This window comes from Sander lucioperca, chromosome 17 (assembly GCF_008315115.2).
Source record: "Sander lucioperca isolate FBNREF2018 chromosome 17, SLUC_FBN_1.2, whole genome shotgun sequence".
In the NCBI taxonomy this organism is placed as follows: domain Eukaryota; kingdom Metazoa; phylum Chordata; class Actinopteri; order Perciformes; family Percidae; genus Sander; species Sander lucioperca.
The window spans coordinates 5,408,820-5,428,002 of record NC_050189.1 but is presented as its reverse complement, the minus strand read 5'-3'; the positions used below and the strand labels follow the sequence as shown (position 1 = coordinate 5,428,002).

Here is a 19,183-nt window from a genome sequence, read left to right as displayed (position 1 = left end):
CATTAATCAATCTCTCCATAAGCAGAATAACACTATGCTTATTAATAAAAGCCATACACCCTGGCTTGTACATGGAGCTTTGGATACCCCCAGAGGTCTCTGTGGACTCTGGAAAAAGTAGAAGGGGAAACAAACAATGCTGGACAGCCAAACCCCCAAAGGCTCCCCAATGTTGCGGAAAGTGCAACACCAGCAAAACAGAAGGCAGAAAAGTGAACTGTCAAGATGTTCCTTGTTTTCATGCAGGAGGCAGGATGGGGTGTCAGTCACGGGTAAGAGGCGGCGAAGCTCCGATGGGGCAACTGTGAGTCAGAATGAGCAATGAATGATAGAAAAAACTACCCTCTGTTATCACTTTGGGGGGAAAAAGCAGCATGAAGGCGCATGAAGGAGCTGCATGTGGGGGGTCATGTTTATAAAGCTTATGGTTTGGACCAGCCTGTTGAGTGTCACTGGACCTCAGCACAAAAAGGCAGAGGGGGAAGAACCGCAACCAGATTTAGATTTTTGACTGAATCAGTGGTACATACACAGAAAAACAGCTCCTTTTGGACTAGTCAGATAAACTATTTCTGCTTCATTGGTGATTCTCACTCACCAGTCGATCCTCTGACCCTGTTCCCTGCAGCACTCTGACTCATATCGGACAAGCAGTCAGAGCCAGAGGAATGTGCTTATATGTTAAATTTATAAAATTGGGAGCCACATCTCTATCACTCGATGAAAGGCGCCAGCTACAGAATTACATGTTAGAGGTCACCTAATGGCTTTCAACAAGGAATTCAATGTTTGGTCATCTTCATTCATCCTCCAAGTAATGGACTCCATTTAAGGTTCACAAGAAATGAATGTCAGAGGTCAACCAATTTGTGGAATAAAGCATGACTGTTGCTGGCAGATACAAAAGTTGATATTTGAGAGTCAAAGAAATCCATCCATTTTCTGCCATTTATCTGAATTGTGGTTGTTGTGGCAGCAAAGGTAGCTCATGCGCCCTTCTTCCTAACCCCTCTTCCATTCCCAGGCCAAATGGGATGTGTAATCCCTTGAGGGTGTTCATTGGGAGGCATCCGAATTAGACCCTGAAACCACCTCAACTGGCTCCTCTCAACGCAAAGGAAACTAATTTCTTTTAAATTGTATCCATGATCTCATTTCTTCAGTCATTCTACATTTTTGATAACAATCACTTGTTGAAAAATATTTTTTTTCCATACATGTAGTTGTACATACTTATCCAGACATTTCAATGGACTTGCAGAGGTATAATAAGCGTAACTCCCTCTTCTACTTCAAACATCAGACCCCTACAGACCCCCGCTGATGCACACCTTTATAGAGCAACACTCGCAGTAAGATGGCTCTCAGTCTTTTAGCCTTTCAGTCTCCATTTGTCCAACCTCTTTCCTCATAAGCCTCTTTCCGACCAAGTTGTTACAGGAATATCATTATAGGAACAGTCCACTTCTAAACAGTTATACTAACTACTCTCCCCCAAAACCGGTTTTCCCATTTGCATTCACACTGGCCAAGTGACCATAGGAACTGACCTTTTGTTATTATAACGCAGCCATCTAACTAACACTATGCGGAAAAGGGAAAAGGGAAAAGATCCTGCCCTGAAGTAGGAGCTGAAAGAGTTACAGGAACTGCGGCCAGAGAAACTTAATAATCCCCAAATTGGTCCAGTCAGAACACGAGAAAAAAAGGGTTCTAGGAACGTTATGTTCTAGGAACTGCAAAAATTCCTCCGGTCGGAAAGCGGCTATAGGGTGAGGCACAGGTGGGATGCTGATACCAGCTTCATCCCGCCACTGTCCCAGTACGCTGCACCTGAGCTGGGGTCGTGACAGAGAGGATCACTGGTGTGTGTCGAAGTCTGGTCCTGGTTGGAGGAGGAATCGATGGACATTCGATCATCAGCAAATTCCAGGTGGATGTCACAAGGGTCGACAGGGACCGGGGAAAGGGGAACCAAAGAGACTGGCTCGTGAACAGACGCCTTGAAATGAAAGAAAAAAATTAAGATGAAAAATCTGTCAAGGAGAGGCAGTGCACTTCTGTGTTGGTAAATTCTAAGAAGAGTTAAAAACTAAATAAATCATACCAGAGTCTTGGGTTGATTTTCAGTGGTTGGTGCAGCTTGTCTGTGTCTTCTCAGAAACACAGTGAGAAGTGGAACAAGGAGCAGAGAAATCAGCCCTGTTCCTAGACACAACACAGGTAGCAGGCCTGAAGAGGGAACACATACAGTACAGGTCGGTTGAACAAATCGCTGCCCCAACAAACATACAACAACTGCAGAATTTCACACACAGGGTTAACAAGATTAATCAACAGTGAGGCTGCAAAATGAGCCAGGAAATTCCTAAAAGCACTTCTTAATGAATGTATTTGTTTTTTTTTTTACTTGTTTGCTCATATTTCTTATCTCTTCTTTTTTGTTTCATGTATTCTCTTGTGTTCCTGTTTGCACCTCTTTTGTTTGCATGTTTATTTGCATGTTTATTTGTACATGTATTTTTTTTTCTGATAAATTTTTTATTATTTTTATATTTTTTAACATAGAACATACAGAACAACTCTCCCACACCCTCTGCGGTCTCGGGGAAAACAAAACAAACCAATATACAAGAAAACAAAACAAAAAGCACACCTTGCCGAGTCGCTCTCTAATTCTTGTGGTGTTGAGGTCACTAGGACTGATACCTGTGCTGCTGCATTTTTCAATAGGTCTATAGTTGATGACTTGGCTTTGTTAATCCTTGCTGTAGAGAGCTCCAGCATAATTATGTCTAGGAAGTACGCCAACCACTGTTTTATACAAAGCGCGTGGGGGGGGGGGAGCCAGCGTTGAGCTATAATTTTCTTGGTTGCGGTTGAGCCGGCTAGCCAAATTTTCTTCTGTCTCCCAAGCAGGTGTAATTTAGAGTCGTCATTAAGTAACAAAACAATCGGGTCAGTAGGAATTCAACATCCTATCATATCAGATATTATTGATGTTGTTTTATTCAAAAACTCATGCACCTGTTCACACTCCCAGACCATGCGTAGGAAAGTTCCAGTTTGTTCAGGTTGACAGAACGTGCAATAGGGAGTGGGAATGACTTTAGAGACGTATCTCTTCTGAGGAGTCCAATATGTCCTATGACATATGTTGAAGTGGATCTGCTGGTGATTTGGGTTCTTGGAACAGTGGGAAATGTTGTCCCAAACTGTCTCCCAATTAATTACGTTCCCCTCAGGGGTCAGCTCTCGCTCCCATTTCTTTACTATTGGGAGTTCTCCTACAGATATTTGCATCAGTTTAGCATGAATCTTGGACACCAATCCACTCACAGGAGAATCAACAAGCAATTTAATGATTAGGTGCATCTCAAGACTGTTGGCACTCCATAACATTTTAGGGCTGATCTTAAGATAAAGGAAAAAGGATGTCCTAGGGTCCTCAAAGCTAGCTCTCAGGTCTTCAAAACTGAACATACCTTCATCATTGAATAGCTGGTCTAAAGTATAAATACCTCTGCCACTCCACTGGTTACAAGTAAAGGGTTTGTTACCAGACATTAGGTGTGCATTGTGCCATATTGGGGTATTAAAATGCCACTTATTGGTGTATCGTAGGTGCTCCTCGACCTGTTTAAAGTTGGTCAGTGTATTGGTGATAATAGGGCCATGGGCTAGCATACACTTTTTTGGGCACACACCTGCAAAAGCAAGGTCTTGAGAACTTTTCCCGCTTCAGTCCCCCTACAGGTTGGAAGCAGAATTGTCCATTACATTACATTATGCAAGTTTGCCAGATCGGGTAGCGGATCTGTAGTTCGAATGAACTGGACAATGTAATGTAATGGACAATTCCAATTTCCAACCTGTAGGGGGACCGAAGCAGGAAAAGTTCTCTAGTGTTGCTTTAAGGTTAAATTGTGATAAATTTAAGGGAACTTCAGGTTGATGCTAAAGGTCATGATGGGATTTAACGGTCTCAAAGTTTCAAAAATTAAAATTTGACTCGTCTTCAGTTTTCCTCACCTGATTTGGAAACAATCGCGACACACTGAGGAGCAGATTTCGGGGAAGCGGCAATGGCAAAGGTCGGGAAGGAGAAGTTGGCCACAGCACAGTAGTTCTGACCTGGAGCAAAGCCTGAGAACTCCACATGGGACACCACCTCCTGGGTCCAAACAGTACGGCTCTGCAAGAACACACAGCACTGGGCTTTTCAAAATAAAACCAGCGATTCAAAAGTTAAAAAGTAATTCACTGACACTGAGTTGATTTAGGGGGACCTTTGATTGCAGTAACACTTTTCCACATTTCATTACAATTAACATTACATTTGGGATGCAATCACAATTGTACACAAAACCTACATTTTAATAAACAAGTGGATTTAAAATAGCAACATCAGTGTTTTCTTGTTTATATACTGTATCCCATTGCAGGTCTTTAGAAAATGTGCATTATTTCACAGAGGGTTAAGTTTTTATATAAATATCAACAAAACAAAAAGCATGTCAGACCTGGTACTCAGAGTGATTGAGCTCATTGTATACAGTCACTGTGGTCCAGGGGTCAATTAGTTCAGAAATGGGACAGCACCTCCCCGGGGAGCACCTCCTGTTGGCAGTACAGGGGTACTGCACATTCACCAACAGCTGGTCATCTTTCAAAGAGGCTGAGACAGAGGGAGGGCTGAAGGCTGAAGTGGGCAAAGCAGAGAGAGAGGAGCTGTTCATTATCATATTACAAATAAAAGCAGGTTAATGTACTTTTAAAAGGATCAGTTTTTAACCATGCAACAGAGAGAGGGGAACTGGCAGGCTCTATGTACTCTGTATCACAGGTTTTCGTAAACTGTTGTAATACAGCAACTGCAGACTCTCACTGACTGAAGTCACTGTAGTCGAACTTGCGTGGCTTCATCCAGACGGTGGAGCTAGGGCTGAGGTGGACGCCCAGACGAATCATATTGTACAGCTCAAAGTTTGAGAAGGCCTGCGAGACGTCACAGCTACGGGACGAGACCCAAACACACCACGGTACGTCCTGCCAGGGGCCTCTGCAACAAGAGTACACCCAAGAGTACACAGTCACATGATGTACAAGTATTTGCATGAGCAAAAACAAAAATTCTCTCTTCAAATCACAGGCTTTCACTAGCACATGTTTTATATGTCTGTGCAATTTAAAGGTTTCAGCATAGAACAATATTAGACCTTTAATTTCCAAGATTCACACATTAATGTTAAAGCTGTTCAGTATTTAGGTCAGGTCATTTGAAATGATGTAGGCCTAAACTATAAGGCATTGTTCCAATTCAAATTTCACATCTTGATTTCTTTTCATCTAAATGTTGAAATTTTGGTCTAACTGAGATGGCAACTTTGTCATATTGCTATAAGATTATATCGCATAACATTATTTTTATAATTATTATGTACCTTATGTCTTGTTATTGCAATTTGCAATAGCAAGAAAGCAAATTACGCTTGTTGCTTGAAAAGTGGAAACCACATATTTTTTTTATCAAATCATAACTTTGTAGTCTTATTTAATTCAGCACTTGATCTAGTACACTTTACTAATCAAATTTAAATGTGTAGTATGACCATACAGATAACTGTCATTGATCCTACATGGATAAATTGTAGTGTCACAGCAGCAGAAGTACTTCTTATGGATATGTAACTTTAAACTAAATATAAATACTAAATATATATACACAAGTATAAATAGTTACCAGAAGTGTATTGAAAAATAATTGTCAGTTGCAATAAAAACTTAAATACAAAAACATGTGAGGGGATAAAAATGAGTGTGTCTTGTGTCTGTATATGTGAATACAGTTATTGTACTTTGTAGCAGCACAATCAAAGTGTGTGAAGTTACAGGATGTCACACTCACACACACACACACACACACACACACACACACACACACACACACACACACACTTACCCCTGTGTCTTTGTCTGCACGGTATAGGTGGTATTAGGACTGGCTTGGGGACAATCCCACCGCAGGAGGCATCCTAAGTCCAGTGATTCCACTGCAGGGGAACAGACTGACCCAGTTGACCCTGGACAGTTCGCACACACCAAAATAGCACACTCACACCGATGCTCATTGACCTGTTAAGTCTGATTGTCACAACTTTGTTAACACTTGCATGTATGAGCACCCACAGAGGAGATAGCTTATTGAAACACGGAAAACAGCTACAGAGAAGTGAAATAAATAAAAAAATAAAAAAACGCATATTGACTTCAGTACTCACCAGTGATCAGCAGCACGACACACAACCCCAAGCCCACAGTGGTTACACCTGGTGTCTCCATGGCAACTTGGTGACCTCTGGATCAAGTGAACAAGACTGTGATGGTCTTAGCTACAGCCTGTAGTACGCTGTAGGTGACGACTTATTTAAACACAGGAAATAGCTACAGAGAAGTGAAATAAAAAAAAACAACTGATGTTGACTTCAGTACTCACCAGTGATCAGCAGCACGACACAACCCTAACCCCACTGTGGTTACACCTGGTGTCTCCATGGCAGCTTGGTGACCTCTGGATCAAGTGAGCAAGACTGTGATGGTCTTAGCTACAGCCTGTACTGCACTGTAGGGGACAACTCCCTTTAAAAGCAAGACAAACTGTAAAGACACACTGAGGAGGAGATGCAATAAGCTGCGGGGGCAAGACTGGAGCCTAGAAGGAAGGTGGAAGGGGTGGAGAGATAAGGATTCAATTGAAAGCCGGTGATTTTGTAAGAGAGAGGATAGGCTGTAATCCACTTAGAGGAGGAGAAGTTTGAGAGACTGAGACAGTTAGACGAAGAAGATGCACTTGAATCATGATTAAAATAAGATATTACATTGATGTTTTAAATAATATATTCAAATGTTGTTTTACTGAACTGTCCAACAAGTATAAAGCACCTTGAAAATCCTGGAGGCTATGCTAGATCCAGTGTTTATGGATTTTAGCTCAGCTTGAAAATACCATACTCCCTAAAACCCTGTTAAACAAGCTGAACCAGATGAAGGTGAACCCCTATATAATCCAATGGCATCATGCATTCCTCATTGGAAGACAATAGCAGGTGAAAGTTAACTCAAACATTATCCCTTTTATTGGGGGAATGTGCAATAGATTGGTGTGTATGTTCTGGTGTATATGGATCTGTGTGTGTTACTGAATGTTAAATGTAATTTTGACTGTACATGTATACGGATATTTTTTGTGTATTTGGAGAGACTGTGTGCTGCTATGTCACCTGTGTTCTCTTGAATGGCCAAGACAAATCTCTCCCAAGGGAGTCAATAAAAGTAAAAATAAATAATCTAATGTTAACACATTGATGCCTAACAGGTACACTGTTCACCATCATTGCTAGGATGCTAAAAATTGCTAATTAAAGGGCCCATGGCATAAAACTTTCACTTTATGAGGTTTTTTAACATTAATATGAGTTCCCCCAGCCTGCCTATGGTCCCCCAGTGGCTAGAAATGGTGATAGGTGTAAACTGAGCCCTGGGTATCCTGCTCTGCCTTTGAGAAAATGAAAGCTCAGATGGGCCGATCTGGAATCTTGCTCCTTATGTTGTCATAAGGAGCAAGATTACCTCCCCTTTCTCTGCTTTGCCCGCCCAGAGAATTTGGCCCACCCATGAGAGAGAGACATCATGGCTTTCAAACGAGCAAAGTGGCAGTTGGTCAAGGCCACAAACCCACCCTCCACCTTGCCCCCCCCCCCTCCTCCTCAATAGCTACAGACACAGAAATGGCACATACTAAGTAAAGCTCATTGTGGGACTGGCTCTAGTGGCTGTAATTCTGCACCAAGGCTGAATTTCGGGAAAGAGACTTCAGATACAGTATTAGGGGACCACTAAGGTCTATATAAAAGAGACTTCAGATACAGTATTAGGGGACCACTAAGGTCTATATAAAAGCATCCAAAAAGCACCATGTCATGGGACCTTTAACACAAAGTACAGCTGGGGCTAATGGGAATGATTAGTTGTGCAGGTAGTTACGGTAATTTGCAGTAATAAATTTAAAACTTTGATGTGATGATGGCACTATGACTTAACTAAGTTAAGGGACCACCAACGTCATTACAATTCTTCTTGAGGGGAACATGAATGTCCATGAATTTCATGACAATCTATCCAAATAGTTGAGACATTTCACTCAAAACTAAAATGTGAACCTCGCAGTAATGAAAAGTCAGTGGATCACCAGGAGTCATCAGGATACATAGTCTGGGCACCATGAATTTCTGCACCAAATCCCATGCTTATCCATTTAATGTTGAGATATTTTAGTCTGGACCTATCATGGCTAAAAAAAAAAAACAGATACATATCAGCAGAACTGCATTCTATTTTTTATTCAATGCATTCTTTAAATAATAAGAATCGGTTCATCTCTTAAGCAGGTCTTTGACCATTCATTCTCAAAAGTAATAACATCAATAGTTTCCTTATTAACAACAGTAATACAGTTGAAGTGCTTAACCAGGCAACCAGAAGGGCCAATAGAGATCATACAGCAACAAAAAAAGGACAAAAGAACTGTGTACAGCACACACACACACACACACACACACACACACACACACACACACACACACACACACACACACACACAGCCCAGCAGTGCACCATACACCCTCTTGATAATTAAAGACATTAAAGCAAAACTGCCTGTTCATTTAGAAACAGCACCAAACATCAAAATCATTGCAGCAGTAATAATACTAAGCTTAACATTCCTCATTTGAGCATCATCATCAATATCATCAGTCATAAGAATCTTTACATCTGCACATTTACAGGATCCAACCAAGTGGACCCCAAACTGGAGTGTTTCCATGCTGAACAGTTCTTGATGTAGATCAACAGTCAGATCTACATGTCGCCCTCAGCCCAGCAGAGGGCGACATGCAACAAGTCACCAGCACCTTGTCCTACAGTTTTCACGGAGAAAGTCAGCCTGGAGTGTGTTTTGGTAAACTGATCTGCACCAAAAAGTGTGTCTGGAAAATAAGCAGGGTATTGCTGCGTTAAAATCAGTGCAAATTCTTCGAAGACCCACTTAATTTCCAGGGATGAGCTTTTGGTGCAGAGTTTCCACAAATCTTCTCGGTGTGCATTTGGTGTTGAGAAGTTTATGTCTGTGCCCCCGGCAAGGCAAGTCCCGGCTCTAGGCTGGTGGTGGTAGTTGTGGGGGTAGGGGAGGGCGGCAGGCCCTTGGGTCCCGGACAAAGCAGCCCACGTGAAGCTGCATGGTCCCCGTTCAAGTTCTTGTAGGGGTTTCTGCGCGGTGGAGCTCGGGGACACATTGAGGGAAAGCGAAGGCCAGCGAGGCAGCAGCCGGGACAGGAGATGACCTCCTCCTGGTCCAGAGAGTGTCCGCTGCCGGAGCCGAATGGGGACGACCCAGCGGGGTCGCTGGGAGGGAAGTGGTAGCCGTTGTTGTTGGTTGTGGTGGGAGCACTGGTGGTGGCGCTCCATCCCAAGGGTCGACCCACGACCACGTTGTTGTTGTCCAAATGAGAGAGGGGAGGCAGGCACGGGGGCCCGTTGGAGATTGCCGACCCCCAGCCGTTTGAGAAGGGAGGAGTGGAGGGTTGAATGGGAGTCGAGGAGTGGGACGGAGGAAAGGAGAGTTTGGAATAAGGAGATGAAGTGCTGTCTTGTGTGTCTGGGGAGCTGGTACAGTCCATGGGCTCCTCCTCCTCGTTGTCCTCCTCCTCCCCCTCTTCCTCTTGGTCCAGCGACAGGGGTTCAATGGAAAGAGGAAGGCCTGAATCAGTTCCGCTCCCTTCCCTGATCTCCTTCTCTTCTCCTAACAGTCTCTCTTCTTCGCTCACTCTGTTTGTCTCTCCGTTTACAGTGTCTACCTCAGACATGGATTCCTCCTCGGTAAGGACAGTGTTCGGCGCTGATGTGAGGTGCGGAGGAGGTGTACAAGGCAGCGAGTAGCAGCGTCGGTGCCTCCTCGGTAGCTCACCGCTGTCAGTCTCGGACACAGAGGGGTCGTCGCAGTCAGGTGGAGGAGGCAGGGTGAAGGTAAGGGAGATGACAGACTTGCTGGGAGTGTCAAACAGCTTGATCTTGCCTCCCTTGAGGTCCTCCCTCTGAGAGAAGGGGTTGACCCGAGCAGGAATTGCCGTAGTAACAGAGGGGGACATGTCTGGGGGGTGGAGCATGTCGGATTTGCTGCGGGAGAGTCGAGGATCTGACAGTAGGCAGAGGGATCGTCTTCGTAGAGGACCAATGACTGGAGAAACTACTTCAAAGAAAAAGAGTGAATGGACCTTTTTAATCTGCAGAAACAAACATGTTTACTATTTGGTGCCTACAGTACAGAGCGTTTGAGGACTCACCTTTGACTGATGGTTCGTCCTTCTGTTTCCTCTCAGCCTGTCTCCTCTCCAACTCCACCACAATTTGGGAGAAGGATGGACGGAGCTTTGAATTCATCTGGCAGAAGGGAGAAACAAATTCAACAGATTGAACAAGAGCATGAAGGAAAGAGACAATAACTACAGTAATTTCAAATAAACTGCAGTGAAAAATTAAGACTGATTTGATCTTGTCACTACTTTTTTATCTGATCCATAAACTCAAGAAATTGAGGAGATCAACACATGACTTGGATGCTAAAAGGTAGATGATGCCCACCCATTTCAAGCATGCAATCTGTAACATTTTTGGAGTCATCTATCTGTTAAAATTATGGCTTTCAGGAATTTAAACATAGGTTACAGAGTGCTCTACAATTGCTTTGTTTAAACATGAAAGGACTATTAAGTATAAACGTACAATTCTCAACCAACATTTGGCATCTGGTACGAAAGACGTGACGCAAAAGTTACTTTTTCTTCTCCCAAGTGACGCTGTAGATACCTGGTACACCAAGGTACACCTAGGTAAAGCTAATGCAGTATTATACAACAGTCCTGCAAAAAAATTCTACTTTCAGACTGTTCTACAAACTAGCTGTTGATTCAGCTGTATGGTCATTTTGGAAAACTAGGCTAATGATAGAGTGACCCAGCAGCAAAGAAGATAACGGTAGAATTAACAGAGAAGGCAGGGGGTGCGTGCGTGTGCCCGCGCCCGTGCGTGTGCGTGTGCGTGTGCGTGTGTGTGTGTGTGTGTGTGATGGGTGTTTTTCTTACATTACAGCAGGCAATGGCCAGTTTCAGGAAGTCAGGAGGACAATCTCCCACCATCTGTTGAAAGGTATCCACATCCAAACCAAAGTCCTGTACAAAAGCACAAAGGACACTTAGGCACTTTAAAAAGAAGATGTTTTTTTGTTTCTGTACAAAAACAGGACACAAGGGGGAGAAATACTCTTAATAACTTAAAAAACTTTCAGTGTGGGTTTAACACTGATACCGAGTCCTACATCCACACTACATACTAACTGTACACAGTATGTTGTTATTGCTGCTATTATTGCACTGGCTATGCCAACAAGAAATGATGCAATACATGTACCAGCAGATGTTTTTTTATTTACTATTGTTTCATATGCTGTTTCACCACCAGCCACAATTGTTTTTTGGGGTTTTTTTTTTTGCAACTGTGAGCAGTTCCCCTAATTTGTCTATGCATTGCATTGTGGGACAACAGTGAACATCAACAGATTACTCAAAAATAAAGAGTTTTACTGTCTACACTGATTTATCATAAAGTATATCTGAAGTGAGTAAGAGATTCACACAGCATATACACTGTGTTTAATAAACAAATCATAAGGCACTATATGTATTTTGAGCATTTAGGGACATGCAAGCTTCTTTCAAGATAAAGTCAGCTTCCTGTTTGTTCAAGATTAGCAGTTAGATTCCAAAGTGAGATATCCACCATTTTACATAATTTTTTATCTTTTCTTTAATGGTATTCACGCCAGTGGCGCAAAAAGTGGATATGCGCTATATGCGGCGCATAGGGGCGCAGCACCATGGGGGGCGCCAAAGCGATGGTTAAAAGTAATTTTTTTGGTATTTTCTATATGTAGATGCTGTTGTGCGTTTCTATCATTTCTGCATTTCCTCAATGTTATTATATAACATTTTAGATGACTAACAGGATAGAGTAGGTGCCCTGTCTCTCTTCCATCATAGAATGTTGACATAGAAGGGGGGGGGGGGGCGCCGTGAGCGCAGAGCGAGCAGGTACGAGTAGTGAAGTAGAGTAGTATGGAAAAAGAAAAAGAACAAAGCAAAACAGCTGTTGGGGCAAAAAATAGAAAAAGAAAGAGGGAAAAGGAGATGCCATACTAAGGGATGTGACAGCAGTTAAATAAGTGGATGGTGAGAGGCAACAGGTAGGATTTAAAGTGTGATGTCTGTGCTTGGAGGCTTGCAACTATTCATGTTAACAGACTAGCTAGCGTTTGCTAACACTGGGAATGTAGCAGCCAAATGGGGGTTTACGGCTAGCTTAGAATATGCAAAACCGAGGTTGCTAAGCTGAAAACTGGTAAATATAAGGTAGCATGTACAATAAATGACAAGAATCTGGAAAACATAACTAATGCAATAACTCTGGTTTACCATGGAATCATGCATAGATTTGCTACCAAACTTGGAGGCTTGCAAATATTCATGTTAACAGACTGGCTAGTGTTTGCTAATTTAATGCAAACCAATGTTGCTGATAGCTACATTTAGATTTTGGTTAAACCCTATGATACCAATCCCATGCATGACATATCTCAATTTTATTAAGGTCAAATAACAACTGGTAAATATAATGTAGCATGCACAATAAATGACAAGAAGAAAAATAAATAAATATGAAGAAAAAAAAAATATATATATTTAAAATACAAAATGTGAATGTAATTTCAACAGCAGCACAACCTTACTGCATAATAGTTGTCTTATCAGATGCCATCACTAGGCTGATTTAAGCATTGAATTTAGGCTGCTATATTTAACAGTGAGTTCATTTCATTCAGGTGTGAGGATGGTGGATCAGGAAAGACAGGGGAAGGCTACAGGTAGGTCTAACATTAGGTGGAAGTGTAGGGGGAGCCACTTGATACCAACAGATCCATTTCTTAATATTATTAATATGGAAAAACTAATGAAAAATCTATTACATCATGTTTGTTTGAGATGATAAGTATGTGATGATAAAGGAATAGGGGAATCATTAATGATGACAACGTTGTCATCGGTACCTCAGTGCGTGGCAGGATGTCGGGGTCAGCCTGTATCCTTGCAATGATCTCACACAGGATGATCCCGTACGCAAACACATCCACCTGCAGAGAGAGGACGACGAGTCGATCAAAGAGAGATACACATGGAGGGGTAAAGATGAGATCAAATAAAACAGGGAAAGAGAACTACCATACAGTTTATATTTTACTTGTGTGCTTATATTCTGGGTTTATCAACTTTCATTTAACCAAACACTCGAACAGATCAAAATTCAAAATGTATTTCTCATGTAAATTACAATTGCATATGCTTTATTGGTAATGTATGTGGTTTATGCTTTTATTGTAGACATGAAGGTCTGAAAATCTGATTAAGTCAATGATGTGGATTTGTATTGTTTTTTTTGCAATATAATCTAAAAACATGCACAACATTCCGGATGTGCTTTATACTAATTTGTAGTTTCTTGTGAGGCAAGGCAGGCTGCATAACACAGAAAATGTCGGGCAAACAGGATGTCCAATGAGCCATACAGAAAAATACAAGCCAAGAAGTACACCTCTTACATAACTAAATTCCTGTTTGCCTTCAACATAATAACTGAGTTATTAAATATTTATTACTTCGCTGCCTGGGTACTGGGTTTATTTGACTGGGTGTGCTTTCATCACACCCACTGCGGACCTTGAACTCTTGCAACAATCTGCAGCTGAAAGGTAATGAAGACAGCAATCTGTTGGTACCTTCTCATTATACACCTCTCCTCTGAGCACCTCCGGGGCCATCCAGTAGGGGGAGCCGACGACAGCCAGAGGCTCCTGGTCCTCCTCCTCACTGCAGTGAGGGAAGAGGCAGGGATAGATGGAGGGAAGAGGAGAGAAAATGATGGAGGCTTCATGTTAAACCAGCACTTATTTGAGGCGCTTAAATCCATTTCACAACACCTACGTTTGAAAGGAGTGGATATTGCTTTAAAATTTTAACAGTTTGGGGAAAGAATAATGTTTCTGTAAGGACTTATGAATCACTTAAAATGAAGTCTTTAAGGTGGCAACAGTGATGTTACAGAGGTTGGTCTGAAACTGCCTGAAAGAAAAGGGCTGAATTAAATAACAAAAAGAGTCTATTAAAAAAAAAAAAAAAAAAGCACCATTAAAGGGTTAATTCACCCAAATTATAAAACAGCGAGTGACACCTGCAGAATTATTTATTCACCCTCGTTTTGAGATTTCTACCTTTACTCAAATACAGTGGAGGTGAATATAAATGCTAATTTGGCAGATGAGGCTTTAAAGAAATTTCACCTCGGAATAAGAAATAGCTGAAAACATTTGTAGAGTAAGCGATAAGTCGACAGCTAAGAGAGTGAGATTATGGGGTGAAACCCAGCTATGTGAGAGTGTTTGTGTGCACTTCCTCTGTATCTAAGAAACCACAGTGTTTTTCAGTTACATTGAGATATGGTTGTGCAATTTTAGCTGAATAAAAGGAAGGAAAACAAGAATCTGCAAGGACCGCGCACACACACACACACACACACACACACACACAACACACACACAGCTGGCAGATACTTCCTTTCTGTGCTATTTCCATCTGCTACAGTGGGCTATGATACTGCAGAAAAACACAGCGAGGGAAGTAATGGCAGAGGAAGAGATGAGGAGCCGAGACGGTCATGGATCCCAACCTAAACACCATTTGGAGAAGTGGACCGACAGAAACAAGAAACCGAGAGCGTGCAGAAGGCAACTGAGGGAAAACAGCTCAACAGACTCTCAGAAATGAACAGAAAGAGTTAATAAGGAAACAAGAGGAATGATGGGAGAGTAAAGGACAGGAGTGACTTGTTATATGAGTTGCAGCAGAGATCCAGTAAGAGCAAAGGAGGACTGGAATAGTTTGACCTTTTTTGGAGTGCTTTTCCTAAGACCCCTTCATCTCCTCTCCTTCCCTCCATCCATCCTTCCCTCCTTCCCTTCATGCCACAAGCACAGTGGTAGTAGCACTACAACACTACCACAAATATTCGTAAAGGGTTGTCAACACCACCCATTCTCTGTTAGCACTCCGCTACAGGATACAACAGTGTTTGACTACAATATAAAAGCAAACATGCCCTTGAAAACGACAAACACAATTCACCAGCTGCTATTGAAGCAGAGGCTGGAGCAAACAGAGGCTTTATGTTTGATAGCTTCAGGTATGCAAAAATACACAATGACACATACTCAGGTCAAAGCCCTGCATGTGTAAAATATTAACCTTTTAGCCTTGTTTTTATCTGGATGGACATGTATTTTTCTTAAGTCAAAAGCATGAAACATTTTACCGAACACACACACACTTGTGTAAACACGAAAGGTGGCCGAGCACAAACAGAGCCAGTGGAGACACACACACACACACACACACACACACACACACAAGGGCAGGCCAGGTTACAGTGGCAGCTGTCTTGTCTCAGCAAGAGTCATGTGTTTACTAAATGACTGCAGACAGAGCGAGGAGGCGAGAATAAGGAGCTAATGGGACTTAACTGTGTGTCGAGTGTGTGTCTATACATGTGTAGGCAGACTCTGACATACTGCCTGCCAGTTGATGCTCTATATTGTTATCAATTCACTGCCTGACTGTTGAAATAATTACAAAGTCGACAAACTGTCTAATTTCAGTCATGGACTTATATGGACGTTGAGGAGAAGTGATGTCAAGTCGTAGATAAACTGGCAACAAGAGAAAGTATTTTTTTACTGAAGTCATGTACTTAATTACAATTTGACCTAGTGGTACTTAACTGGAATATTTCCATTTTGGAAGACTTTGTCCGACTTAGTTCAGCATTTAGGGAAATACGCTTATTTTCTTTCTTGCCGAGGGATCAATGATAAGAGTAATACCAGCCCCATTTCTGCCTATAATCAATATTTGAGGACATGAAAGGTTTTTCCAGATACTAGGTTTTTGATACTGCCAGGATTTCAGCACTTCCAGACAGTTAGTCTAGAGATGAGGTTTTTCCCTGGACATGGCTGATAAACTTTATATTTTATAATCTATTATTTATCATTCAAAATTTTGGAGATTTGTATTTGCACAAAACTATAATTCACAATCAGTACTGCTTTTTTGAATTTTTTCCTTTCTTCGCCTTGAAGCACTTCCCTTATTGTGGTACTCCTAGTTTTAGTTAAATAAAAAAAATGTCATTGTTGTTATAAAAAGATATGTCACTGAAGAACCAGCAAAAGAAAATAAAACTGGATGGCTGTAACGTTGCTGGTCATTTATAGTCAGCACAGACCAGCGGTGGATTGATGGCAGTGAGTAAATTATGCCACATACAGTAAATGTCACAGCATATTAAAAAAACACACCTGCAAACACAGAGAAGGAAACAAGAGAGGACGGCAACAGAGCGGCGAGTCCGCTGTGCATCATGGCCGCCTTGCAATGACGCCTCACAGTATTAATAAGATCTTTAAAACAGTGAGTGGTGGCGGGGAGAGGGGGGTTAACCACAACATTCGGCAGGGAAGCAGGTTGTACATACTTTGGAAAAACCTGACTGTGCTTTGGTGTGAGTAACATGTCTCTTTCTGTGTGTGATTGTGTCTCATCTGGGAGAAAAGAGAAGCTGTGGGACACATTTATGAACACTGTGCTCAGACGGATATAGCTAGGGATAAGTAAGACAAAGAGAGAAGTAGAGGAATGTGATTTATTGAGCGTGACTTATCTAATCACAGTGTTGATAGAAGTTTCGATGAATGGACTGACCTGTAATCTGGGATTTTCTCCGCCAGGCCAAAGTCTCCCACCACGGCTGAGCACACGCAGCTCTCCCAACGCACCAGGCAGTTCTGCACAGTGGGGTCAGATGTCACACAAATCACTATTACTGCTGTTAAGAGTGTGTGTGTGTGTGTGTGTGTGTGTGTGTGTGTGTGTGTGTGTGTGTGTGTGTGTGTGTGTGTAAGGCTGCATGTGGCCCTTAGTGTGTATTTCAAAAGTGATGAAAGATTCTGTTGTGCAGAGCATTTCATTTCCTGTAAGACTTGCCAATAGCCAACAGATGAGATGAGATGTCAGTTATCTTATTTCTCTGGCTTTTTTAGGTTTTAAAGCTTGATATGTTGTAGTTTGTACACTTCATGTTTACGTCTCTTATTTCACTTTCTTTTCTCACCGCCTGTTTTGATCAATTAAGCTGCAAGCCATTTTGAAGTTTAGTCCATTTACTGTTTCAGTAATTTACTGTGAACTTATTATTCATTTTCCATTCAGAACTTTACCGAATTGACTTGCTATATTTCCCACAGATCGTTTTTGTTAATGTCGCTGCAAGATCTGTGACGCATCTGCAAAGCCTCTTAATCTGCACCAGAGCTTTTTACTGTTTCCAAAATCTACATTAAAAGCAAAAGATTAAATTGTTTTGCAGTTATAGGACACTCATGTTGGAACAACATTAGTGTGTTGACTTCTTTGTGTGCCTCAGGGTAGCCATGTTCTTGCGAAACATCCATATGTTAAGTAAGTGTAGTTTTATGTGCATATAATACACATGTATTGCTACCTTAGAAGCTAAGTCCCTGGTGTTCAGTGATGTGTATGTGCTGTTCGTGGGCACTGACGCGTGAGTGTTTGTCTCATCACCTTGGAGGTGAGGTCCCGGTGGAAGATGCCCTTGCTGTGCAGGTACTGCAGTCCCCGGGCGATGTCCAGGGCCAGGATCATCCGCACGCTCCACGATAGGTACATGTCACTCCCCAACAGCTGCTCCAAGTTACCACCGTTGATGTACTGGATCATTGGGATAAACGGCAACAAAAAGGAGTTTAATTATTAACACAAATGAATGAACAAGGAGTTCATTCCATTTTGAAAGGGATTAGCTGCTGATATAAAAGCGGCTTCCCTTATTGTTTTGGGAAATTGGGATCTAAAAGTCACACTGATGCCATGCAGTAATATCCTGTAAAGATTGTGCTGTTAACATGAATGTTGCCGTAAATCATTACCTACACAACACATTAATAGTAAGTAATAATAAGTCCGGCATCGTCAGACACCGCCTACCAAGTGCCTGGGTCTGTCCAAGTTTTCTCCCTAAAAGGAAGTTTTTCCTCGCCACTGTCGCACTAAATGCTTGCTCTTGGGGGAATTACTGGAATTGTTGGGTCTTTGTAAATTATAGTGTGGTCTAGACCTACTCTATTTGTAAAGTGTCTTGAGATAACTCTTGTTATGATTTGATACTATAAATAAAATTGAATTGAATTAATACATATTTAGTCTATAATCAGTATGGTTATCAGCCTTTTTCTCTTTTTATTGTCCTGGTTCATTGACCAGTCCACAATTTATTTTACTGCTCCTTCTTAAGGTGACAATTACAAAAGTCAATCAATTGTGAAGTCTTGGTTGCCACTTCTAAAATGTGAGGATCTACTGCTTTTTTCTGTTTTACATCAACGTTAATTGTATATCTCTGGGTTTTAAGTGCTGTAAAAACAAAACAAGCAACGAGTTGAAGATGCCACCTTGAGTTGTGGGAAACTGTGCAGCCATTCTTTTTTTTTTTTTTTTTATCTTCTAAAATCTTAAGAGTTGTGTGAGCCTTTTTGCTTCTTCTACAGTGAGAGTATTGAAACAGAAAATATAGCTGTGACATGAAACAAAGGTCACCGGAGACATTGCGGTTATATGGTATGCATTTTAACCACAAGGTGACCAGAATTTCCCTTTTTCTGACATTTTAAAAAGTAAAAGATGAATTGCGCTACAGAGAAGTCAATACCTGGGCCATAAAAGAGGTTTTACTGTCTATCAGCTAACTCTCTTAACAGGCCCATTTATTACCAATTCAATATTTTTTTTAAAACCCAGTAATTTTTTTGCTGACCTTTTCAAATAATACAACATGATGACATGTCACACAAATACACTAGTACCATTACAGACACAGCAGAACACCAAAT

At 41.6% G+C, this 19,183-nt stretch overlaps 2 protein-coding genes across 6 annotated transcripts in view; both read right to left on the bottom strand.

The window, feature by feature from the left end:
* Window positions 1-1,765: 1,765 nt before the first annotated feature.
* On the bottom strand, window positions 1,766-6,397 carry si:dkeyp-75h12.7. The gene is made up of 7 exons (XM_035994238.1): window positions 6,282-6,397; window positions 5,963-6,083; window positions 4,893-5,062; window positions 4,524-4,702; window positions 4,033-4,195; window positions 2,108-2,232; window positions 1,766-2,002 (listed from the first exon to the last, which is right to left on the bottom strand). Exons 1-7 carry the CDS (start codon window positions 6,340-6,342, stop codon window positions 1,766-1,768), a joined length of 1,056 nt encoding a protein of 351 aa, XP_035850131.1. The 5' UTR covers window positions 6,343-6,397.
* Window positions 5,904-19,183, bottom strand: part of tesk1 (testis associated actin remodelling kinase 1) — a 33,142-nt gene continuing 19,862 nt past the window's right edge. For 3 of the 5 annotated variants that reach the window (XM_031289910.2, XM_035994068.1, XM_031289911.2), the window contains exons 5-11: window positions 17,859-18,005; window positions 16,980-17,062; window positions 13,943-14,033; window positions 13,217-13,300; window positions 11,199-11,285; window positions 10,401-10,497; window positions 8,382-10,306 (exon numbers count right to left, since the gene is read on the bottom strand). In XM_031289910.2, coding sequence (XP_031145770.1) covers window positions 9,180-10,306; window positions 10,401-10,497; window positions 11,199-11,285; window positions 13,217-13,300; window positions 13,943-14,033; window positions 16,980-17,062; window positions 17,859-18,005 — 1,716 coding nt within the window. In that variant the 3' untranslated portion in view covers window positions 8,382-9,179. Of the gene's footprint in view, window positions 5,958-8,381; window positions 10,307-10,400; window positions 10,498-11,198; window positions 11,286-13,216; window positions 13,301-13,942; window positions 14,034-16,979; window positions 17,063-17,858; window positions 18,006-19,183 lie in introns of those variants that run through there. The other 2 variants (XR_004895564.1, XM_031289912.2) reach the window with 2 other exon arrangements.